This window comes from Miniopterus schreibersii, assembly GCF_964146895.1.
Source record: "Miniopterus schreibersii genome assembly, chromosome: 2".
Classification (NCBI taxonomy): Eukaryota; Metazoa; Chordata; class Mammalia; order Chiroptera; family Miniopteridae; genus Miniopterus; species Miniopterus schreibersii.
The window spans coordinates 173,565,681-173,592,017 of record NC_138102.1 but is presented as its reverse complement, the minus strand read 5'-3'; the positions used below and the strand labels follow the sequence as shown (position 1 = coordinate 173,592,017).

General features: G+C 39.8%; 2 protein-coding genes across 4 annotated transcripts in view; one reads left to right on the top strand and one right to left on the bottom strand.

Moving 5' to 3' along the window:
- The window catches only part of SYCP3 (synaptonemal complex protein 3), a gene marked incomplete at both ends in the record, with an annotated part of 8,581 nt that extends 3,822 nt beyond the window's left edge, over nt 1-4,759 (top strand). Inside the window, 3 exons of the mRNA XM_081127830.1 lie at nt 581-680; nt 3,813-3,911; nt 4,547-4,759. Coding sequence (XP_080983956.1) covers nt 581-680; nt 3,813-3,911; nt 4,547-4,759 — 412 coding nt within the window. The remainder of the gene's footprint in view (nt 1-580; nt 681-3,812; nt 3,912-4,546) is intronic.
- On the bottom strand, nt 4,683-26,337 carry CHPT1 (choline phosphotransferase 1). Of its 3 annotated transcripts, none has more exons than XR_013998122.1 (9): nt 26,023-26,329; nt 18,436-18,583; nt 17,761-17,902; nt 15,928-16,012; nt 12,898-13,029; nt 10,227-10,385; nt 9,677-9,802; nt 6,480-7,465; nt 4,683-4,843 (listed from the first exon to the last, which is right to left on the bottom strand). XR_013998122.1 is itself a non-coding variant. In XM_081127639.1 (9 exons), exons 1-9 carry the CDS (start codon nt 26,293-26,295, stop codon nt 4,799-4,801), a joined length of 1,221 nt encoding a protein of 406 aa, XP_080983765.1. In that variant the 5' UTR covers nt 26,296-26,337; the 3' UTR covers nt 4,683-4,798. The 3 variants fall into 3 exon arrangements, 1 of the variants encoding a protein (XP_080983765.1); XR_013998123.1 differs by having other exon boundaries at nt 7,266-7,465; XM_081127639.1 differs by having other exon boundaries at nt 7,355-7,465; nt 26,023-26,337.

Sequence of the window (26,337 nt, the reverse complement as noted above, 5' to 3'; positions counted from 1 at the left end):
TTGCTCTAAAGGTAATTTCTATGTTATAGAAATATACTAGCTAAATAAAAAGTAAATGTCATATAAACCACTAATTTTGTGATGGTCAACTGTTTAACAGTGTAGAAAAAGACCAATCTTATATTGTAAATAATTTGTATATTTAAGCTGAAGTTAACTTTTTTGTATAAAATCATTGTACCAAAATGGGCAAAAATTAAGTGAAATATGTCATTTGGAAATCTTATATGATAAAATATAATAACTTAATTGAATCTATCATATCAGAACCCATATTCAGTAGGAGAAAATAAAAAATAAACTTCTTGGCAGTAAAATGGGGTTTTCTGGAAGTTTTATGTATACAATAAGATTTCCTTAGTCTTCAAGAGCTAAAGCATGTGAGAGGACTTTTCTGTTGGGGTTAGGAGAATAAATACTTCTGGAATCATAATTTTACTTACTGGTTTCATATCTGAAATGTTAGGTGCTTTTATTTCCTTATTTTATTATAGTATAAATTACGTAAAGTCAATTTTGTTTTGAATGTTTTTTTCATACTGGTAGGAAATATGACAATATTCATTATTATGTTTTACAGGCAGAAGCTTAACCAGGAATATTCTCAGCAGTTTCTGACTTTGTTTCAGCAGTGGGAGATAGATGTGCAGAAAGCTGAGGAACAAGAAGAAAAACTAGCTGTTAGTATCCTGTTTAGCTTTATAACTAATCTACTTAACCAAGTGTCAAATAGGAATGGAGAGCCTAGCCTTGTAGGAGACTTACAGAATTTGGTCAGGTTCCATTATCCATTGCTGGCTATGTGTTTTGGTCTTGCTGAATGGTAAACCAGAAAAGTATAGGCATATATCATACTCATAAAAGCTAATGGTCTTTGCTTCCTGTATTGGTTGGGATTCTTCCAGTTCCAAGTAACAAACATTTGTCAAAGTAAAAAAGGATTATTTGTTTATATAAAAAAATGTCCAGGGGTAGTTTAGCTTCTGGCATAGATGGATGGGGTGGACAAGGATGGCTCACGTAGCATCATCTTGGCTCTGTCTCTAGTGCTTAGTAGGCTCTCTCAATGTGGTAAGCAAGATAGCGTCTTGCAATCTCAGACTTAAGGACAAGTTTAGTAACCCCAGAGGACTAAGAGAGTCTTCCCTAGTAACTCTGGCAGAAAAGTCCTCTGGAGGAACATCACTGATCAATTTGGATCATTTGCCCATTACTGAACCAGTCATTATGGTCAAAACATGGTTTACTCTTGTGTTACCTGCCTATTTCTATGAGAGATTGAAATCAGCTCCACATATATAACTACATTATCCTTTTATTTCATCCTTTCATTGTTTATAAAATTATTACACATTTCTTATCTAAGAGCTAAGGTGTTATTCATATCAAATAATTTTAAGGATTGATCAGCTCAGTTTTGGAAATGCTAAATTTAAGATGCATATGAAACATACCAAGGGTAAGCCATTGGTATGAGTCAAGTTCCGGAAAGAGATATGGGTTGAACATACAAAGTTGGGAATTCTCAACATAAAGATAGCATTTAAGCCATGAGGTTGGATGAAATCAACAAGGGCGTGATTGTAAATGTAAAAGAGAAGTCTAAGAACTGGGCCTGTAGACTTCGATGTTTAGAGTTTAAGACAATGAGAATGAGTGGCCTAATAGAAAGAAAACCACTAAACAAAGTGAAGAAAGCCTTTTAAGGAGAGAACAGGATTAACCATTTCATGTGCTGCTTATAGGCCAAATAAGGTAGATTTGGCAATGTGAAGGTCATTGGTGTGGATCAGAATGGTTTTGATCAGTCTTGAACAGTGATTTTGATGGAATAATGGCGCAAAAACCCAACTGGAATGACTATAAAACTGGGGAAAAATGGGGTGGTAGCCTGAGTAGAAAAAGAATAGTGTTGTGGGGTTTTATTGTTTTGTTAATCCTCTCCAGAGGATGTTTTTTCCACTGATTTTTAGAGAGAGAGGAAAGGAGAGAGGGAAGGGAAGAAAGAGAGAGGAACACTGATGTGAGAGAGACACATAGATTGGTTGCCCCCCCACATGAGCCCGGACCACTGCTGGGGATCGAACCTGCAACTGAGGTACATGCCCTTGACTGGGAATTGAACCCTCGATCCTTTGGTACACAGGCCAACACTCTAACCACTGAGTTACACTAGCCAGGGCGTGGTGTTTTTTTAAAAGAATGATGAAAGAGCAACATGTTTGTGTGCTGATAGAAATAATCTTCCGCAAAAAATAAAAAACAATGGGAAGAGGGCAGACAGTTGGTAAATTCTTGAGAATGGGTAGTACATGTGAAGAAGTTAGCCTTAGTAGGAATAGTTCATCCTTAAAAACAGGAGAGAAGGTAGAGTATATGAGCACTAAGAAATGAAGGTGGGTGGGTAGAGACGGTGATGGGAGACTGAAAGTTCTCTTTGGATTGCTTCTATTTCTTTAGTGAAATAATTAAGGTCATCAGAGGGTGGAAAATATGCTGCCTTTTGAGGTCAGATGAGAAGGTTTAAAATATTTTCCTGAGAGTGGGCCAGTGAAAAGACTAAGGATACCTAACTGCCAAGCTGCACTAAGGGTCCAATTTAGGCTAGTTATCATGGTTTAAAGTGAGACCTGTTAGTATAACTGTGGGGTTTTCTCCAACTATGACCATCTGCAGGAATGTAGGCAGAGTAGCTAGAGTTGTGTTTTCCAGGGTTGGGGTTTAGCCAAATAAGTGTGACAGAGTGAGAAGGGAGCAGGGTATAGATGCAAAGGAGTAATTATTATGATTGACCATAGAATTTACACTGGGAAAGAGAACATGGGAGTAGGGGACAGTGAAAAGTAGGTAGGGTGAACAGATTCTAGGTTTTGATAGATTATTGTAATACTAAATCTGTAATACTAAAGAGAGTGAGCTAGAACAGTAAAGAGGAAGTGGTTGAATAGTGGGATATATGGAGAAACACTATGAGTAATGGTTAGAGCCTGGATTCTAGAAACATACTGTTTACAATCACATTCTGGTTTGACCAAATGCTAGCTGTGAACTATGGAGAAATTATTTTTCTTTTCCCCAGTTTCCTCATTTATGAAAGAGGGTAACAAGAATACCTACCTCATAGAGTTGCTTCGAGGATTAAATTTCATATATGGTAAGTTTATTTAAAAGAGTTCAGAGTAGTATGCTGTTATTCATACTCCACAGAGGTAGAGTTACTGGTAATGACAAAATCTAGGGTGTGAGTATGCAAGAGAATGGCTAACGTGGGGTGGAGGGCAAAATCACTGGTAGAGAATAGGCCAAGGAACTGAAAGACCACATTACTGAAAGGACCATCTGTGTTGATATTGAAAGCACGAACAATTAAGACATTTTGAGTATTGTTAAGATTTCCTAGCCCTAGTTGATTTTGCTCCGTAGTTAGAGCGTTGGCCCATGGACTGAAGGGTCCCGGATTTGCTTCTGGCCAAGGGCTCAATCCCCAGTACGCGGGAGGGGCGTGTGCTGGAGGCAACCAATCAATTTGTCTCTCTTACATTGATGTTTTTCTCTCTCTCTGCCTTCCACTCTCTCTGAAAAGCAATGGAAAAACTATCCTTGGGTGAGAATTGGGAAGAAAAAAAAAGATTTCCTAGTCGGTGTAGGATTATTATATTGTATATTTATGGTGAACACAGATTATCTAAATTTTGTTATAATAGTAAAAAAATTTTTGGAGTATTGATTTTAAAACTATTCTCTTTAGGCTTATTTTTTTGCTAAATTTTACTCAAATTGTTATCACATAATTTTTTCTTTTACATTTGTAGAATTTGTTTCGACAGCAACAAAAGGTTTTTCAACAATCTAGAGTTGTTCAGAGCCAGAGACTGAAAACAATTAAACAGTTATATGAGCAGTTCATAAAGGTCTGTTGTATTTGGTAACAGTATATTCTTAGAAAAGAATTTATGTTGGAAGTAGAAGATAAATTTTTCCCAAGTTAAAGGAAAAACATTTTGCTTATGCATTTAAAATTCTTAACTAATTTTCATTTTGAATTGTTTTTGATTTAAGTACTAAGTGTATTCTGCTTTCAGATTCTAATGTTTTTGTGGAAATTATTCAAAATAGAAAATGGTAAATTGGGAATTTTACCAAAAAATGTACATATTATGCATAAGATTCGTACATAATATTAGCACTAGTGATAGTTCTCAGTTCAACTGAAAATAGAAAGTTCATAAATCATTCTAGGTAAACTTCCAGTCTTTTTTTGAATATGTTTGATATTGGAACCTTAACAGTTCATTAATCCATTGTTTCAAGCAAAGCACACTACTGTTGTACCTCCTATACTACTCTTTGATTCATGTCTGACACTTTTTAATCCTTTAGTGGGTATTCAGATTTTGATGTATTACTTAGAATATTTTTATTCACAATAAATAATGTACACTATTTGAATTTTTTAAAGTTCCTACTTTTGAAAATTAATTGTACAAGTTTAGAACCTGAGATGAAAAGTGGTGGTTTGTAACTGAACTAGCCTTTTGTGTTTTAGAGTATGGAGGACTTGGAGAAGAATCATGATACTCTACTTACTGGTGCACAAAATGAACTTAAAAAAGAAATGGCTATGTTGCAAAAACAAATTATGATGGACACTGTAAGTTATACTAAAACTGGAAAAATAAGGATTAATATAAGCACTGAAATATTTTATTTGTTGAAATATGTATTACACTTATCTAATGTTAAGTATCTTCTTTCATGAACAGCAGCAGCAGGAGATGGCAAATGTTCGAAAGTCTCTTCAATCCATGTTATTCTGATGACTCTTTGAAGGAAGAACTTGAACCTAAGTAATATGATACAATTATAACATTAGCTAAGAGGAATATAAGTCTTTAGAATGGTTTAAAAATTCTAGGTTACAATATTACACCATGTTAATCATTAACTTAAGCACAAGCCTCCTCTTTCTGTTAACCTCCAAATAAAATTTAAACAGTTTCGTGAGTAGCAGCAATTCCTAAATTGTATGTACCAAGTTTTCTGCCTTTTAATAGTAATAGTGAATTTTTCTAACACTTGTTAATTAACTTAGCAATAAAGATTATTTAACTTCACATTTTGGCTTTAGTGCATCTGTATCAGTCCCAAAAAGTAGAAAGCACAAGTATAGGAGGTTACATTGTTGTTCTTTAAGAAAAAAATATAAAATATATTTTTATATGTACATCTTTTTGTATGTAGTCATTAAGTTACACAGCCAATTCTGATAAGATTTCAAAAGAAAATCTACTGACTTATAAAATTTATTAAAAGCAACTTAAATTTGTGTTGTGGAATAAAACTGCTAAAAACCATTAAGATAATTGAACAAAATATAATAAATCCATTTTAAAATATGGACTTGTGAATGTCATTTCCACAAAGACATCAAAATGCCATTTAATTGGGCTTGGTCCAAAATTCGGTACCATAAGCATTGGCACATGCTTATGGTACTGATTAGAAGTATATCATTAACATACCTAATTACCTAATTTTTTTTTCAGTTTCAATATTCAGTAAATGTATGGAAGCTTGATTTACATTCATTTCCAAACTTGAACAGTTCTTATACCTTGTCTTTTAAAATGTGCATTTTAAACACAAAATAATATATGAAATGCTTGATTTAATAGAGACAAATTGTTTCAGCATCTGTTTTAAATAAATCAGTTAAACTTACTATTTTTTGCTCAAATTCCTTTCATTGAATCATTCAAAACAAAAAAATATGTCCCCTTCCCTCCAAAATATGCCCACTATGAGGAGTGATTTTCTCCTGTTTTTCCACATTTTAAATTCGACAACTCCCCTCCTCCCCATAACTCACTTTTATCTTAGTTTTAAGGTTTTCGAAAACAAATCCATAGTGATTCTCTTTTCTAACTATGATAATTTATATAGGAAGAATTTAGTCCACTATTAACAAATACCTGACATTAGGGGGACAATTTACTTCCTAAATTTTTGCATTTTGTAGGAGTTCCCTTTTAAGCCAAAGTATATGTTGAAATATAAATCTTGGGTACTATTCAAATGTCTAAGAAGGTCCTTATTTGAGTTTACCAATTGATAGAGAGACAAAATAAGTACCCTGGAGTGTTTTCTGTGTCCTTAATTCACATAAGTATATATTTTTTCCTTTTAAGGAATATCAACTTTTACTTTTTTCATTGTCTTTTTCTTGCTTAACATATAGTACATGTTCATTACTCCATTTTTTAATTTCATCATATGGCTTATGGTCTAGAACTGTGAGATAAAATTAAAAGTAGGGGAAGAGGGGAATCTGAGGATTTGGATCACCAAAGAGCTTTGTGATAATTCTCGTATTCATAATGAACACTATAAATACTTTTAAGTGAGAGTAGAAAGATAAGAATCAGTACGTAATGTACTTAGTCTTTGAATAACTGATACTTATTTTATCCCCTTTTTACCTCAAATGAAATGTGTAGTTGTAGTAACTTCAGATGACATTCTAAAGGGAAGATATTTTTGCCGTGTTTTCATAAATTACTAATTTTCATATGTCAACAGTGCTTTAAGTACTATTTTATTTTTCATAAAAGGGGATGTTTAATGTCCACATTTTTGTGACAATGGAATTTTAACTCAGAATATCTAGAAACAAGTTACCCTCACTGTAAAGATTCATTTGTTTTCCTGAACTAGTAAGACAAACTGCTTTTACTTAATACAAATTATAGAAAATTCCAGTAGCCCTTTTAGATTCCAGTTGGTATACTAAAGGAAGTATTTCATTTTATACGATAGCAATTAACATGCCTCTTTTGAAAATGTCTAATAAAAAATAATACATCATTCGACAGAGTATTACAATCCATGCACTTATGCAGCACTATGAACTCGTCAATTTTTAGCAATCAAAGTAAGCATCCTCAACATAGCTAAAATTCTTTAAAAAAAAGTCCTGAATTTTTATGTAATCATTTGGCAATGAAAATCCTGAGTGTCTGTAAGAATTTCTGAGACAAAGAGACTGCTATTTAAACTACAGTAGTTCACTTTCTTGTCCCCAGAAAATGGAAATTTCAAAATAAAATTGGTTTTATTTCTAACTTATAGATTATATTACTCTGGTAATATCTGTGGTCAAAAATGTTGATACACAATGAGGACTTCACAACTGAAATAGACATAATGGAATCTATAGGACTTAATGTTTTATATTCAAATATAACCTTATTTGATAGTATACTAGCCTCCTGCAAAAGGGGATTTCCTTCACTCCTAGGTTCCCCTAACTGCTTCTCCTTTTTTCCTTGGGCTATTAGTCAATATGCTTGTGAACCTGTTCAGGTGCTTGATGACATGAAATCTTGAAGATATTTAGATGAAGGTGTCTTGAAATTTGCAGGCACAAAGCACTAAAGTACATAATCATATCAAATGAAGAAATGACCTTTAGAAGCAAAAAAGAAAATATAAATGGATTATAGTCTATCTTTTCTGAAGCAGCAGTTATTTTTCTGCCTGCCCCCTCCCCAATCTCAAATCTTCCCCGAAAATTCTTCACCGAAAATATTACATTTTAGAGTACTTTAATATATTTCATATTTGGACCTCATATAGTCCTCTGGAACATGCAAGGTATTTCACAATTATAGAATCTGAAACACAGTGTTAAAAGCCTAGACTAAAATACAAAAGCTGGAAAGTAACAGAATGTAAGTCTTGACTACACATTCTTTCAATTATCTGCTATGCAACTAAGCCACAAATTTCTACCAGAAGGTGCTATCAGTCATAATGAAACCATTCTATCATATACATTTCTTATTTGAGATTAGTTGTAAGAAAGGAAAGGCCTATGAAAGTGAGGTGGATGTCCCTTGTATGGATCCCTCAAATATAAGTTCTGCAGGACCAAAGGGGACAAAAAGGCCTGGAAAAGAGAGCCTAGTTGAAGGGAGGCATATATAAAACTGTATTGTATAAAAAACTGAGGAAAGCACACTATTTAAAAACTTTCAGAGACCCAGGGCAAATGCTTCCTTTCAGAAAAAGGAGCCTCACAGCTCTGTTGGTGGAGGGAATTCTTACCCATGAGGGGAAAATCTCCCTATCATTCACTTGAAAAGCTCCATGTGACCCTTTTCTCTCTGAAGCAAGAACCTTTCCCCTAAGGATGCCAAAGGGCACAAGTGTTTTGTTTGGTTCACATCAAACAAAACACTTTTAAAAGAAAAACTGAATTTGACTTCCTTACCATAATCACCATCAGTGTAACCAGGCCAACTCACTCATTACAAAATAGGTACTTGAGTTTTTAACACCTGATTTTTTAATTATGTTAAACAATTTCATTTGGTATTTAAGTTCACTAAAGGAAACCCTACATTGAGTTTTCAGATATTTTGAATAATCACCTCGTTTCTTAAATTTGTACTGTTTTAGAGCTCTAAAAGTATTTAAAGTAGACAGCAAATTAAAGGAAATTAGAAGTCTGATTTGCAAACACTTTTTAGAATACTGCCTGAAAAATTTTCAGGGATCTTACCACCATTTGAAGAATGGAAAACTTTTGAACATACCATGAATGGATACTATTAATTTATTCCAGAACCCAGTACAAAAGATGATCAGAGATGTACCCCAGCGGTACCCCGCACAGAACAGATAATAGTTTTTCTACTTCATAAGTCTAACAAATAGGGTGAGTTTATTCAAACTATCAAAAGATTCACTGCAGGGTTTCTTTCAGCACACTTTAATATGTGTTTATATATCACTAAAAGTTTGGTGAAGGCAAGTGAAGTCCAGAGGCAGGGGAAAATATAGCAGAATTGTTTGAAACCACCATAAAGATGTCTCAATAAAATAAAAAAATGAGTAATTCTTCTTTTATCCACTTTTGTGATTAAGGTGTTACCAACAATGATTTTCTTTCCCTTGATGGCTAAAGCTTCTCTCTTAAGTACCATAATTCTATATAATCATTTTGAATAATATTTTGAACATATGTATTATCCATATCACTTTCTTAAGCAGGATGTAATCAATGAGATTACCACCTCTGCTTGATGAGAGTCATCATCATGAATATAAATTATGCACTATCCTTGAGGGCCACACCGATATATAGGGTTGCTTGCTTCTTCTACCAGAAAATGGCCCCAGAATCCCATACTTGGTAATACTGTCTAGTTCTGTTTCATTTCCTCAACATTAGCTCACAGTTCTTGATGCACTAAGCACTCACCTTTGCTAATACTAACTCCATCTAATCTACCTGTTACCTGCTATAAGTTTGGAATAATTCTAACAAGCTTGATTAAGTAAAAGTCAGACACTAATAAGTGTTGTAGTCCTTTGGCAGAGTGAAGTGATTTTTGACATCTTTGTACTATTTTGGGGGAGGAGAAAGATGTAGTTATTTTTAGGTACACAGCTGTATTTTTAAAGATTTGGGCTGTTGGAAGCAAGACCTCCAGATATGTAGGCCATTTCTATACTCAGTGAAAAAACAATTCACAGCTTAAGAGAAGTAATTTTACAGAAACATTTATGGTATAGACTAATAGTGAGACTACCTGATATTTCACTGAAATGACTCTTAGGCAGTGTTATCTGACATCTGTTAAAAATAAAATCTTAGCAGAAAAGAACTTACCATTGCTATCCACAGAACAACATATTCATCTACAAAATTATTAAAGTACTGGTCTAAAAATAAAAGACCGGGGCCGAAAAAGGCAGTGTCTTGAAGATACAGTTCACTTTTAGTCATGTGAGCTATCTATAAAAAAGTAAACAAAATAATTTCACTATTAAATTTTAAACATTTTAGCTTTTACTTTCAGAACTGATTATAACTTTAATTCATTAAGAATTAAATAAGGATAGAGAGACCATTTAATTTCACATTTTATGTGGAAATACTGAATCTAAAACTTCTCAAATTCATGACTGATTGGGCAGCTTATTCCAGTTTCCAATATTTAAATTTCTTGATGTCAGAAAGTTATAATTGATAATTATAGCTAAACAAATAAATTAAATGGACTTACCATACAGTAAAGAGTCTGTCTCCCTGAATATAACATTAACTCATTCACAAATAGGTAACTAAATACTGTGATAACACCACACAACAACCCCCCACCCACTGTATGAAATCGTTTCCAGCTCTGTGTTTGAGGAATCATAAAATAATTTCTTACCACCAATTTGTGTGAGACTTTAGCAAAGACACATCCAAACATTAGGGTATAAAGACAGGGATGCTTTTCAAACACATTAGTTGCTGACTTTTTATAGATCATTATTGCAGGTATAATAATTATTCCTATGTGGAGTCCAGGTGACAGGACACTGGTGCCCTAATGGAGAAAGCAGAAATCGGTGTCACATTTTAACGTTGTATGTATTACCTGGCATTTTCTGAACATCTATTTTGTTTCAGGAACTAGAGACCTAAAAAACAGTATGATGTATTGTATGGCCTAAAGGAGTAGAAAGGCCTCAGCGGTGCCTTTCGAACTTTCACAGAACTCCAGGGTTGCAAGGATTCAGTGCTATAGATGTTTGATTCCAATTTTACGTACATATAGATTTTAAATTAACCACTAAAAAATAACAATATAATTTATTCTATACCAACTTTTACTTTATGCTAAAGGCCATTAACACCTGGACTGCCAAGTTAACATATTTTTGTCCAGCTATATCTGCCTTGGTCTCTCTCAGTACCAACACTGTCCCCCCTTTTTTCGTATTTAGCCTGCAAATGCACTCTGATGTAACATTATAAAATCCAACCCGTTACATTTTTATCTATGTGAATCAAGATTCTTTCAGCACTGCTTATCCTAAACAAAATACTGAAATAAATTTGGTATTGAGACTTACTAAGTCTATAACCACCAATTTAAATGTGTTCATTAAAAGAGACTTATTCTTGTTTAAGTTTACATGTTATAAATTATAACTTACTATAAAATTACAGTAATAATACTATAAAATCATAAATATTAAATCATACTAAATGTAGACTAATAGTGCTTTTATCTGTATTACGGTTCTGTATATTTTTTTTCAAGAAAATCTGCTGCTAAAAAAGTTGGAAAACCACCAGTTTAAGAGTTCTAAATCAACTTCTTTTAGCCATAGTATTTGATTTCTTGTCTTCCTTCAAACAATTCACCCATTATTTCTTAGTAAAATATTCTCTAAAGTGGACACTGAGCCTTACTAAATCATATTTTCTTTAGTGGGACTCGTGTTCCAGGTGGTTCTGTATTTTATCACCTGTGGTCAAGCAACTAGTCTTCCTAAGCACCTTGTGCGCAGAGCTGTACTGAGGTCAACAGACAAAACACCTCAGAAACCAACAAATTAATTTTTCCAAATATATCAGAACTCCTGTATCTAAACGAGTTTTATACTTTGCTTTTGAATTACATATATAAAATGTATTCATAAAGATTGATAATTTATGAATTTTGTGGATTCCTTTGAAATTGTCTTGAGAGCCAATTTATAAGTCATTTAAGAGGATGAGAATTTTTTTAACTAAACATGCTGTATTTCATGTTTATTACTCCTCTTACTTATTAGACCTAGCTCCAAGTGACTTTTTTCAAAATAAAATCCCCCTTTAAAGGGCAGAAAACTTGAACTATAGCACCAAAGAAATGAAAGAGAATGAGCCAAACCTAAAGCAATTCTAAAAAGACAGTCCAGAAACATTCCGATAAGAGATGGCATCACTGGAATGAGTATTTATATCCTTATTTTCAACTACCTTGAAGATGACAGTATGTTTTTTTGTTTTTTAAAAATATATCTTTATTGATTTCAGAGAGAAGAAAGGAGAGGGAGAGAGGGAAATAGAAACATCAATGATGAGAGAGTCATTGATCGAGCCCACAACCCGGGCATGTGCCCTGACGGGGAATCGAACCCCGATAGCCTGGATCCTAGGTCGACGCTCAACCGCTGAGCCACGCCCAGCCGGGCGACAGTATGTTTTTTAAAAGACATAGATATTGTGTTATATTAGTTTAAAAATTTGGCAGGAAATTCTGACTCCCACATAAAGTGTTAAAGAAGTTCTAAAAAACAAATATGAATAAATACAAAAGTATTACAGCATGAGCAAAGTGTAAAGAACACAAAGCACAAGGTCTATGCCCTCAATTTAAGAATTAAGGTTAGCCCGGCCGGGCGTGGCTCAGCGGTGGAGCATCGACCTAGGATCCAGGAGATCGGGGTTCGATTCCCGGCCAGGGCACATGCCCGGGTTGCGGGCTAGGCAGCCGATCGATGTCTTTCTCAGCATTGATGTTTCTATCTCTCTCCGCCCTCCTTTCCTCTCTCTGAAATCAATAAAGATATATTTAAAAAAAAAGAATTAAGGTTAAAAAATTTTACCTTTTAAAATAAAATAGTATTAAAAAATATATTTTAATAAAATTTATTTTTCTAGTAATAAATACCCCATATGTGAAACCATGACCCCTGGCAGCTTTCTAGCCATTCGATCAGGAACTCATTCTGCACCTTCTCTCCTCTCCGTATTAGTGTAAGGCACAAAATACAAGAAATTTCACAAATGGCAACTCTTAATTATGTACAGTAATGGAACAGTGGGTGAGTAAATGAAATGCCAGAAAAGTCTATTTAGAAAGGTTGTGGACAGAGGAAAGATGCTTTATTATCAGTCTAAACTGTTTTTGAAATGCTTTTGTATTATGTACCTAAAAAGAATCCTTTAAGATATGTAGTTCCCTTCCCCATTCTTGAACCTCAGCATATTTTTAGTATCTCTGTAGCTGGTGATAAGTAAATTTAGCATAAAATTAAAACTAAATGATGAAATTAATGTCTTACTGCTATAGTGGATCCGTTCTTGCCAACTCCACCATGGAGGATGACATGGAAATAATTTGAACAGGAATATATTGCTCCACCTACAACCCCAAGAACTGGGAAGATCTTCAATTTTACTTCTAGAATGGGTATCTTCAGGGGTAGAGGAAAGAAACATCATTAAGAAAACACAATTTTTTTTCTATTAAAAAGCAAAGAAACATTATGATATGGTCCTGTACAGTAAGTTATTGTTTTTCTCATAATCAAACCCTAACTTCCAGAATGTAGCCTGAAGTGGTAACTTTTCTTTCAGTGGTTTTATTCATTAAGTGAAAAGGGAATCCACCAAAGTCAGCTCAGTCTACTTAGATAATTGTGATGAGATTCAATCTCACAAACCTTCATCTGACCCAAAGGAATGAAAAAGGATAAGTCACTTGGACATAGTCCTAGAAGGCAGCATCCCACGAAAGTGGGACACTGTGATCTGCATCATGAATGTGACAATCATGGTGTGTGTGCATGCAAAAATTTTGTGTAGTTAATATCCAGGATTAAATCTCTAGCAGTATATTTACCTGTTGGTCAACTGCTGTTCAAGAAAACTTCCAAAGGCAGCAAAGGATTTAAAAAACAGTAACAATAAATTGCCAAAAGCTGTAGGCTACTGTGTTTTGAAAATAAGACTTTGAAATACTGTACCAAAATTTGTGTAAACTACAGATTAATGACTAAATTTAGAAAATCTACATCTAAAATAAGTATTCTCATTGGTGAAAACAAGCAGATGTGCTTGCTTCCTATGGTATTGTCAAAACATTGAATGAAATGGTTTGAAGATGAAGTTAAATTCTCCCCCATTAAAACTAAATCAGGCCCTGGCCAGTTTGGCTCAGTGGCTAGAGCGCCGGCCTGCAGACTGAAGGGTCCCAGGTTCGATTTCGGCCGGGAGTGCGCGCCTGGGCTGCAGGCTCGATCCCTGGCCCCGGGCGGGAGGCAGCCAAGCGATGTCTCTCTCACATCGGTGTCCCTCTCTCTAACTCTCTCTCTCCCTTCCACTCTCTCTGAAAAGCAATGGAAGAAATATCCTCAGGTGAGGATTAAAAAACAAAACACTAAATCAGAATTCCAAATTTAAGACAACCGCATCTGACTTAACGACCAGAGATGCCTGCCTCTAGGTCCGCGTTCACTGCTTACGGGTACTAGTAGAGCAGCCACCACCTAGGGCACATCGCATCCCTCTAGGATACTCCAGAGGCCTAGAGTAGCATATACCTGATTCTGTTATTTATTCTTACATGGTAAGAAGGAACATGAGTGTCTCAGGGAATGTAGCTCTACTTGAAAATAAAATATGCTCAAAGTCTACTTCTGAGCCTAGTGAAATGAACTGTGCTTGGCAATTCTGAAACTAAATGCCACAGAAAAATGTCCTGTTACTATTTTTAATAGAATTACTTTTCAGAGCAATTTTAGGTTCACAGAAAATTGTACAGAAAGTACACAGAGTCCCCAAAGGCCCCTCTCCCCCCTCCAGTCCCCCTTATTATCAACATCCCCACTAGAGTGGTGCATTTGTCACAGTCAAGGGACCTCCACTGACACATCGTTATCACTCAAAGCCCAGTTTACATCAGGGCTCACTCTTGGTGGTGGACATTCTACGCGTTTGGACAAATGTGTGACAGGTGTCCAGCATCACACTATCACACAGAAGAGTTTTACTGCCCTAAAAATCCTCTGCGCTTTGCCTATTTATCCCTCCTTCCCCCCAACCTCTCACAACCACTAACCTTTTCACTATTTCCGTCCTTCTGCCTTTTCATGAATGTCATAGTTGGAATCATATAGTATGTAGCCTTTTCAGACTGGCTTCTTCCACTAAGTAATATCCATTTAAGGTTCCTCCATGTCTTTTCAGAGCTTGATAGCTCTTTCTTTTCAACACTGACTAATATTCCATTGTCTGGATGTACCATAGTGTATCCATTCACCTACTGAAGGACATCTTGGCTGCTTCCAAATATTGGCAATTATGAATAAAGCTGCTATAAACATCTGTGTTCAGGTTTTTTTATGGATATAAGTTTTCAACTTATTTAAATACATACTAAGAGATCTTGTGGTAAGAGTATGCTCAGTTTTGTATCTCATGCTATTTTCACTGAACGTATAATATAGCTTTGTGACTAAAAACATAGAGGCTAGAATCAGTCTACTTAATTCCTAGCTCCAGTACTCACTAGCTATGTGTTCTTGGGCAAATTACGTGATCATTCTAAAACTTATTTATAAAACAGATTAATCTCTATTTTACAGGACTGGTCTGAGGATCAGGTGAAACAATGATAGTAGAATGTTTAGGAACATAGTAAGTGTTGAATAAATGCTGGCTGTTGGCTGCTGGTATCGCCTTTCTTTTTCTTCTTAATGCTGTGGGAATGACGCGGTTAATCCGCCAGTGTTGTGGACTTGGGGTGTGGAGACAGAATAGTTCGTCTTTCCAGTTTCTTCCTATGCAAAGCACGCATTTATGACAGCGGCTTCCTGGGTCAGCTTCGATCAACATACTGAGGTTACCGACCAAGCAGAAAACAAAAAACACTCCTTCATATGGGAAACTTCACCTCATAATAGATTATAAAAAATGCAAATTAGCAGCATTCCTTTCCTAATACTGAGGAACACGTTTCAAATGTAAAATATTTTCTTGAATTTACTTTTCTAAACATCTATTCTATGAGATGAATTTTGGCCTGGAAAAGGTCATTCAACTAGTGTTTCACTTTGTATTAGGGAAACGGGTTGTTTTCTGCCATGTGGTAGTATATTCGTGCACAGGGAAAAATGTTATAAGGTACGTAGGAGAACAAAATTATAAAACAAAGGGAGAAGGTTAAGAAACGGAGTGAATATTAAATGCAATGCCAAGGATTTCTGAAGAAAATTAATGATGCACTATTTTTCCTAAATATTTAAAAAGTACTTTATAAATTTATTTATTTTTTTTAAAAGTACTTTATAAATTTAAACATTCAGTTTTACCGTATAGTCCCACATTGCTGCTCCTCCAAATGTAGACAACACAAAGACAGCCATTAAACCCACTTGAATTTCATTTACATCCACTCTAGGGGAAGAACAAAGAATAGAAAAGATGTTTGTGGATAAAATTCCTGAATGTAAAGGCTAGTTAGCCATATATTAAATATCAAAGATGTAAAAATCTCTGCAGGCTTAGTTTATTTTTACCTTTAGTTCCATCACTGAATTATCAGCTGACTACACTTAACAAGTTAAAAAACCTGTAGAACAACATGTGCTCCCATAAAGGCAGGCATTAGTGCATGGGCAGGGAGAAAACCTTGTATAGCATATGTAAAATTGCTAACAGCAATTGCCACTGAGATTGCAGAAGGCTTTTTATTTTCTACGTTAAGTACTTCTGTAAAGTTTAAATTTTCTTATAACAATCATGCATTACTCTCATAATCAGAAAAAAATTATAAAATATAAAAACAACCAGATAATTTAAGACAAATTCTTAAACCCTCTCAAGTCAATTTAACATAAGAAGCAGGGAAAATTCCAACAGTTTTTCTTATTAAGTTACTAACAAACAGTCCCTATAGTTTTTTTGTTTGTTTGAACAGACATTTTCCTCCTAATATATAAACATGCTTAAATTTCTTTCAAAAAACCCACGAAACCCGCCACTACAAGTCTCTCGTTGGCATCCCCTGAAGCTATGGGCTCCTCTCTTCTTCGCTCCGTAAACAGGCTAACTGAAAGGTCGTCTACATTTCTAATTTCCTCCTGTCTTCCTATCTGCTGCTTACTCCACTCTAATCTGATTTCCGGCCCCATTCTACTAAAATTATTTAAGGTCAACAGTGACTTTCGATTTGCTGAAGCTAAAGGATACGTTTCAGTGATTATCTTGCATAAAACTTCTCTACATTACTTAAATGCTCTGCTATGGTTTTATTTCTCCCATTCTCTTTCCTGATTCTCCTAACCTGCTGGAAGCTGTTCTCAGGCTCCTTCCTAGACCGCTGCTTCCTCCACATCTTAAGCGCTACTGCTTCCAGAATTCCCTCTCTTCTCCTTTTAGACTCTGAACAATTCTGTCTATGCTTAAGGCTGTCACCTATATGCTAGTGACCTATGAATCCACATCTTCTCTGAGCTCCATATTTTTGTATCTGTACCTACTTTACATCTCCCCCTGGATGCCCGGGAGTCTTTAGATGCTAGAGGAATACTAATTGCTCTGCACATATAAGGGGATGCAGGGATTAGATGATAAAATAAAATCAGATACGGAAGAAAACACTTCCCACCTGAGCTATGGCGGGGTGGGTGGGGGCAGTTAGGAGGAACGCAACATTAACCCACAAATAAAAGGAAAACATGAACAATGGCATCCAGTATTAGTAAGATCAGTGGCCTCCAGGCTGCATGGAGACAGAGCCAAGTTAGCTGGAAAAGGAAAACATAACACAATATAGGGTGCTTTGTGGAGAGAAGGGGGAAAGGTACTAACTTTCACTGAGCATCTATCATGAGTCCTGTTTCATGTTATTCAGGTCCCTTATTTCTCTTTCTCCTGTCTAATATAAGTTTGGGCTAGTGAGTTGGAGAAGGGGGTGAAAAAAATAAAGTTATTATCAAATATGTAACTATGTATAACCTGCAGAATACCTCAAAGATTTAAATTCAGGTATAACACTTATGGATGCTCCAATAAATTAAAATATAATTTAAGTTCCTGACTGAAGCTTTGTTCTCATTATTATATATAAGTGACCTATAGAACAGATTGTGAAAATAGATTCGGTTACATTTTTAAATGTACAACTCAAAATATATACTTACTTTCCAAACCTCAACACGCCAGAAACATAAGTCTGCCAATGAGCACAGTAAAATAAGAACATGCCAATAAAAGAGCAGAAAAACAACCAGTCTGGATGAGTTCCTAGACGCACAGCAATTGAAGCTCCGATGGCCATCAATACTGAAAGAAACAGGTTTAAGAACCATTAAGAATTAGAAATAATTAATGAAAAAAATTGCCATGTACTATTCAGCATTGCAGAGTTTTAAGGTACATAATCTTGGCATTAAAATAAGGTACCCTTGCCCAGCCGGGGTGGCTCAGCGGTTGAGCACCGACCTAGGATCCAGATCACAGCTCGATTCCCGGTCAGGGCACAGGCCCGGGTTGCGGGCTCGATCCCCAGTCGGGGGCGTGCAGGAGGCAGCCGATCAATGACTCTCTCATCATTGATGTTTCTATCTCTCTCTCTCTCTCTTTCTTTCTCCCTCTCCCTTCCTCTCTCTGAAATCAATAAAGATATATTTAAAATAATAACAATAATAGTGAGGTACACTAAACAAAATAAATTATTGAAGATGCTTTTAAAATACACTGTGCAAAATTGCTCCCACATGTACACCTATCTAAAGAAATTAACCATTCAGTAGCTCCTTTCATTTAGTGTTTAAGTTTTTATTTTCAAAAAATGAACACATCTACAGTTAACTTACCTGTGGAAAGAGAGTCACAACCATGGTCGAAAAGTTCCCCTAAAGGAGAGCAAGAGTTTGTCCTTCGGGCCTGTTTCCCATCGACGGCATCCAGTGACTGGTAGACAAAGAGTCCAAGGGCACATAACAGGTACGTCCAGTATGGTGCCTAAAAATGAGTGTAAGTGAGAAAGGCTTGTTCCAAGAAATAACAACGAGTGACAATAAGGTAGCTTGTTTGAAAAAGGCTCAATCGAAGCCAATCGACACATTTTCTTGTGTCCACACTTTATATCACCTCTGTGTGTTATAAAGAAGATTCCTAATCGTCCTTCTACAGATGTAAATTAAACTGAGAAATCAAATGAACTGCTCTAAGTCATCTGGGTAGAGGGGCTCAGAAGTCGATATTGTGAGAAGCAATGATGGCTGAACAAGGGTTAGGCCCTGATTTTGATTCTTAGTCCAATGCTATTCATATACGGCACTGGATCTGACATTATTCAGTAAGTCTTCGCTCTAAGAAACAAAGACAAGTTACAGACCCGTGCTTCATCCATGATGGAGTATCAGGGGACTAGATTTCCTCTCCCACCTTATAAAACTAGAAAAGCAATAAAATAAATGAAACAGCAGTTTTCAGACATTGCAGGCAATACAGGACGTGACCCCCGCAGAAGGGAAACAAACGAGGTAAACCTATGACTGCTCCAGCTCATTGCCTAGAGGCAGTTTCTAGACCACAGTACAGAAATGGGGAACATGGACAGTGCCCTGTGATCTTGCTGTGTTGAGGAGAAACAGAGCATGGTTCAGGAAGGTCAGGGCAGCTTGAATTTGTGGGGCACAGCATGGGAGAAGAGGGGGTGCTTAGGTGATTACATGTAAGGGGCTTAGAAAAGTACTTGGCATACAGAAGTGAGGCAAGATAGTAAGAAGTTAGGAAAATTCCTTGGCAAGTGGAACGGGGAAACTGAGACAGACAGCTAAGCAAACCAGTCGAGCAATTTACAGCAGATACAGAAGGTCATCTCCCTAGAGATAGCAGCTAGTTGCATTTCAGCTCCAGGCCCAGGAAAGCAGCAAAACCAGGTAGGCAAAGCCAGGACCAGCTGCAATGACCAATGACCCCCTGCCCTGGTGCTGGCCAATCGGCAAAAATCGCTACCCTGAAAGAGCACATCTGGAAAACTGATGAATATTCTGCCAAAACCTCCCCTGAGACCTCCCTCCTCTGAGTCCTGCCTGCAAACGAGAATAAAGCCCTGAAAAGAAAGGATCCAACTCCAGCTCTCCCTCTGTGGAGCATGCCCACACCTTTCTTCCATCTCCAGCGAGCATCTCCTAAACTCTAAGGGTCCCCAGGTGACTTGCAACCGGGGGAGCAATGGGCAGCAGCAGCTTGTCCCGGGCTAACCCCCTGAAACTGTATGCAAGGCCCCCTTTTCTCTGGCTTCTCAGTGAGCCAAAGCAGCCCCGCCTGGGCTCTCCTGTTGTTTTTTCTATACTAAGCCCTTCCTTGTTTCACTGTCCGCAGCTTTAATACACACACCCTCATAGTCACCTCGACTCATGCTGTGAAGTCTTTCCTGGAAGTCAAGAACCCACTACCAGCTGGCCCTAGGCAGACCCGCTCACGGCCAGGTCCCCTATCTGGTAACAGAAGATAATTTTAGGTGCTTCGTGGGTAAACTTTTCATTTTAATATTTATGTCTTTATTTTAGTGTGTTTTGGAAAAATTTAATATGGCTATTAAAAGGCTTAGAATGAATCAACACCTTTAAAAAAGAGTAGGTTGAAAGTTGATGAAATTTGAAAAGTAGTAAATAAGAAACAGTATAGGTAACACACAACAACAAAATCTTCCAAAATTAAAATTTAAGAAATACTAGAACTATACAATGCTCATTTATATGAATTTTTACACTTAATAAAGGCCTCTTGGCTTTAAATAACCTTGGGTATGAGTTGACAGACATGCAAAAGATATTGCATAACCAGTAACTACTGGGTCAGCTGGTAACAGGGACATTTCAATGATCCAACCGTCAACTGACTACTCTCCATAAAAATAGAAAGTGCACTTATAACGGGTAGGAAGGAAGAAAACTCTTAAGACAGATCTCGCATATGTGAGAGAAAAAAAAGTAATGTTGGTGTTGTGTCAAAAGGAGGACTTTGTACCTAGTGCAGCGATTTTTTAAAGAGAAAATTCAGTTGCTAACAGGTTGCTAACCTGACCCTGGTCGAACCCATATCGTGCCTGCGCCTGTGACAGCGCTAAGTTCACCTGCGCCGCGTGGGGCGCGTCCTTGTTTACAGAGGGAGGCCCCAGAGGCCCTGGGTGTCAGGGAGGGACCGCCGTTCTCAGGAAGGCCCGCAGGCTAACTGGTTCCAGAAGGACCTTTGGCCTCAGCGCTGGTTCGGGGCCAGCGTTTGAGAAGAGCACACCCATTTTCAGGAAATCAGGCAGGGTCCAAGCTGGGGAAGGAAGCCAGCCCAGCAGTGCCGGCTAAGCTGCGTTCAGGGCTCCGGGGGCTCTCTCATGACATTAGAAGTCTGTACTTTGGAAGGTAGGCTGCTTTTTATATTTTGTGTGAATAGTTCTTTTTTTATATCCTTCCTCTAGAAATTACTAGAGCTGCTGTTCAAAATGCCAGGCTCCCATCGTGCTAAGGGAACCGGGAAGGGAGAGGGGCGTGAAGAGGATCCCCCCTCCCCGCCAGACCTACCACCAATGTCAACGGTAGTGGGTGCTCTAACATCTGTTCTGGTTTTTAACCTCACAAACCCCAAGTGGCCAGAGCCTTCCGCCCAGGCCAGATACACAGGGAGTGTGATTTAAAGCTCTTTCCAGACACTACAGTGCCACTTTTTACCCACACGTGAACCAGAATCTAAAGGAGCAGCAGCTCAGTCCTTGGGGATCAAGGACAGGAAAGCCCCAGGGATGGAAGGGGCAGGCCTCACATCAAAGCTGCTTCCACGGCACCTGCAGAAGCTCCTTCTACGCGGGGCTGGGACCAGGGCGTGCACCAGTTTATTCTCGGGTGGCGCACCTGCCTGCTTAACTCTGAGGCCTGCGTGCCTGCTTGCCTCCCTCAAGTCCCTGCCCCGCTTCTAGAACTTCCATCTCCTGAAAGCTGGAGTTTATATTTTGCTTTAGAAGAAGAGGCCAATCCCTTAATAAATGATGCTTGATAAGTTATTGAGCTGGTTAAAAAGAGAGCGAGAGCGAGAGAGAGAGAGGAAGGTAGGTGATAAAAAAGGAAATACACTAGATTTCAAAGAAACCAAACCTACACAAAAACTGAATAGGAATCTACAGATTATTGTCTTTTCTAATTATTTCCCCACCAAATAACTCTTTATGGCGCACAGGCAACTATCACCTGAATTATTAAGATGGAGTAAAACATTTCTTAAGGTCTTTCTGACTTACTCGCTTTTTGGTTCAACTTTCTATCATAAACAAAAGAAATTATTCAGTGCCCTTTGACCCAGCCCTATGCGAGGCACCCGGCTGCTCTAAACATACTCTTAGGAGAGACACTGACATGGATTTATATGCACAGACCGGAAAGATGAAGCAAAAACATTTACTCAAATCAACTTAAACAATGGAGCCAGTTTGCAGCGGTCAAGAACAGGTGTATGAGGGTTTGGTGGCAGATAAACGCTACCAGGCTGGAGCTTGAAGAAGATGCTAAGTCCTTCGAATCACTGAGTTTCCTCATAGGCAGATGTAGGAAGCACATTAAATAAGCCCCAAGGTCCCTCGAACCGCAGGAGTCTGTGACTCTACTTTGGGGCAGGCGGCCCAGGGATGGCGGCCAAGGACAGAGCAGGGTTCAGACAGAAGGGCTTCACCAAAGTGGAGGAGGCAGTTCGTGCTCTCTCTTCACCCCAACTCTTGCTTGTTAAAATTACGGGGGCCAAAGAGCCGGTAGGTATTTAAGACCCACTAAAACTGGGTAAGGGTGGGCAAGCAGGAGCTCCCGGTTACACTCTGTTGCTGCATTCGTGCGGCCGATAACCCAGCACGTATGTGTGCTAAGCCCCTGCTTTATGCAAGGCGCTGTGCTGTGCAGATGTACAAATGAGCACTCGCTGTCTGAGTTTAAAATCTGGCAGGTTGTCCTGCTCCATAAAGACACACGTAACCGAAATGCAGAGGTTCTACAGGAGGACTGCAAAGCCCCGCATGGAATCCTGGTCTCCACTTAAAGCCATGTACCCTGGAAGAGGTTAACTGCCCTTCAGTCTCCTCATCTGTAAAATGGGATAAAAGTACCTTTTCAGAAGTCCTTGAGAGGAATAAATGAGGTAATAGACAAAAGCAGTTTAAAATAATGCCAGGTACACAGTCAACGCCTGGTAAACATCAGTTATTATTGTTATTGGTGTTTAGAGGGTCCAGTGATTGATTTGACTCTGGAGAGGGAAGAAATTGTTTCATCGGGAGGCAGTGTTAGAGCTGTGCTTTAAAAGATGGAAGTGGGACAGGAGAAAGGAAGGGGGAGGAGAAAAGAGAGGGACAGGAAAGAGAGAAATCTCTCCTGTAGAGTAAGTAGTTCCATTTGGCCGGAGTGGAAAGTTCGGGAACAGAAATGGTGGTGTGAAATGCAATTCAGAGTACTGCTGTAGAAACTTAATATCAATCATTTAACTTTTTTCTATTCGTTTCCCTTCATACCCCAGTCATGTCCTAGAAATTAACACGGTAGTTAAGAAACAGAGCAAATTTTATTAATTTAGATATGTAGTATGCATTACATATATGTAACCCTCTATGGGTAGGATTATATCCTATATGGATAGATAAGCCTAAGCCTCTAAATCCAAAAGCCTTATGTATTTTTGCTGACCCTTTATGGAAGCAACCTGTCAAGTCTGAAAAAGCACAAAGAATTCTTAAAGTCTAAGAATCAGAAAACGGGTTCCAAGCCAAGTTAAAGTCACTCAGCCCTCTGGGCCTCAATTTCCTCTTAATGAAAATACATAGTCCTACTCTTGCTTCAAGGTGAATGGACAGAAGGAGTACTAATATGGTGGAAAGGCTATTCTAGGAAGGAAAAAACTTGCCAATCTCCTTGGGTTGATATAAGACAAATGCAACAATGGGTATGGAAGCACTTTACATACATGATAAATATTGTATAAGATACAAAGGTTTTTTTCCTATACACCATATAGAAAAAGGGAGGAACTCCAGACAAGAAGATGGTAATATGTAGTATATGTAAAAAATATATAAGCTTCAGTGTCAGACCGACTTAGATCTGAATCCTGCCTGGTCCCGTCATTTCCTAGCTGTGTGACCTGAAAGCAAAACAGCATGTTTCTTTCACGCTGCTGCTAGAATCCTCAAACAGGCAATGTGAGTCCTGTAAGGATGTTTCTCGTCACTGCTTCAGCACCAAGAAACGTGCAGGATCTAATGACACACATTTTAGAAACTCTTCTCGGCTTTACCTTAATTCTTACCTCCCTTTTTGGATCGTCCTGGGTTGGTTTTTTTTTTAAGTGCCTCCCTTTTTAAAATGAGGCTGAGCCTAAAAATTAATAAATTATACTCTCACCTCTTCCTTCACTCCCCTACCGCCTTATATCCCTAAACAGACTCTCTCGGACTTGTTTGTATGCCCTGCTCTTTCTAAGTGCCCAACAAATGGTTCTTAAATTAATAATAATATTGAAAAGCTCACAACCTAACTGGCAAATATATCAGAAACATACAAATACTGTTAGCCAAATCTAGGCCCAAGAAAAACATAATTTTATTATATATTTTCAGGACCTTTTAAATAACAGTAATATTTTTAATTTGTTGAGCAAGTTACAACTGTTCATGTTTATCTGCATGTGATATATCATTTGGTCCTCACTGCAGCCTTGTGAAATTGGTTTGGCAGGTGGGATTTTCCGTTTCACACCTGGGAAACAGACCGGCCGTTCTCTCCACGGCGTGGCAGAGCCACAGCAGAACCCAAGTCTTCCTCTTCAAATCCACGGCTCTTTCCATTCTAGCCAAAAACTAAAGCAACTTACTTTTTTCAAACAATGTGGAAATGAATAACAACGGGAATGTCTGCCAAGAAATCATCTATAATAAACATAACCATTAGTCAGCAAGATCTGTTTAAAATGTAGGCTCCATCAATTATTATTATTTTTTAAATGGACGGATATATGGAGGACATGAGATATTTCCACTGTATTCTTATTATCCAACCTCAAATCGCATTAGGACCTGCATTCAAATATGATTATAAAGGGAGTTCACTATTTGGAGGGCAAAGACAAGAAAGCAGTGCCACAGAATGTGCAGCGTAGCCTCCCCCGGGGGGTCTAAAAAGCTACAGGTAGGAGGGAACCGCCTCTGCCCCCCAAACCCTCCACACTCAGCCCAAGGGGTGCTTCCGATGCGCAGCTGTCCAGAGCCCACACCATTTACTCTCCTTCTTTGGGACACAGGTCAAAGGCTCACAGCTAATAAAATCTATGGGCTTTCAGGATTCCTGCGTCCTGATGATAAGGGCTGTCACCTGGCCAACGCCTCAGTCTGTGTTTCACGAACAAGTCAATGAAGCGAAGAGGAAGTTGTTCCCTCTACAGAGTAACTTCTCTCTGATCAGCGCTACCGGTACTTTCAGTAGCACAACCTTGAGAAACGGACGGCTCTGTGTCCAAAGGGGACCTCGGGCTCGCCCCACCTGACCACAAGCCCCGGCGCCAGGCAGGGCGCGGACGGGGGGTTCAGTCCCCGGTGGGTGTAGCGCGACCCACAGCTCGCGGGGCCCACGCGCGGCATCGGGGGGCGCGGCTGCCAGGCGGCAGGCCCCCGGCTCGCGGTGACCTTGACGGCCCCTCGGCGGCCGGGGAGGCTCGGGGGGGACACGGGCCCGGGGAGGCGGCGCGACAGCCCCTCGGCCGCCCGGGAGGCTCGGGGGGGACACGGGCCCGGGGAGACGGCGTGACGGCCCCTCGGCCGCCCGGGAGGCTCGGGGGGGACACGGGCCCGGGGAGACGGCGCGACAGCCCCTCGGCCGCCCGGGAGGCTCGGGGGGGACACGGGCCCGGGGAGACGGCGTGACGGCCCCTCGGCCGCCCGGGAGGCTCGGGGGGGACACGGGCCCGGGGAGGCGGCGTGACGGCCCCTCGGCCGCCCGGGAGGCTCGGGGGGGACACGGGCCCGGGGAGACGGCGCGACGGCCCCTCGGCCGCCCGGGAGGCTCGGGGGGGACACGGGCCCGGGGAGACGGCGCGACAGCCCCTCGGCCGCCCGGGAGGCTCGGGGGGGACACGGGCCCGGGGAGGCGGCGCGACAGCCCCTCGGCCGCCCGGGAGGCTCGGGGGACGAGGCGCGGGGAGGCGGCGCGACGGCCCCTCCGCCGCCCGGGAAGGCTCGGGGCGGACGAGGCGGGGGGGGGGTGGTGGTTCCCCCTCCCCCGCCCCTGGAGGCTCAGCCACGCGGGGTCACCCGCTCCCCCGGCGCCTGGAGCTGCGGGGCCCCGGGACGCCTGGGCGGTGCCCGGCGGGGGGCGCGGGGCTCCCGGGGGCGGCAGCGGGGCCCCTCCTTCGGGGGCGGGGCGGGGGCGCCCTACCTCCTCGGTGGCCGTGGGGCAGTAGGCGATGAGCACGAGCGTGGTGAGCAGGTTGACGGCGAGGCCCAGGAGCGTGATGGAGTTGGGGGCGAGCCACAGCGGGATCCACCGCAGCAGCCAGGTCCAGTAGAGCTGCAGCGGCGGCTCGAGCACCGAGACGCCCGCGGCGCTGTAGCGATGCTCCTCCAGCCGCCGCAGCTGCGCCGCGCTCAGCGGCTCCGCCAGCGCCCGCAGCCAGCGCGGCCCCGGCCTGGCCCCGGCGCCCGCCGCCATGGCCGCCTGCGGGCCCCGCCGCTGCGAGCGAGCGCAGCCCGC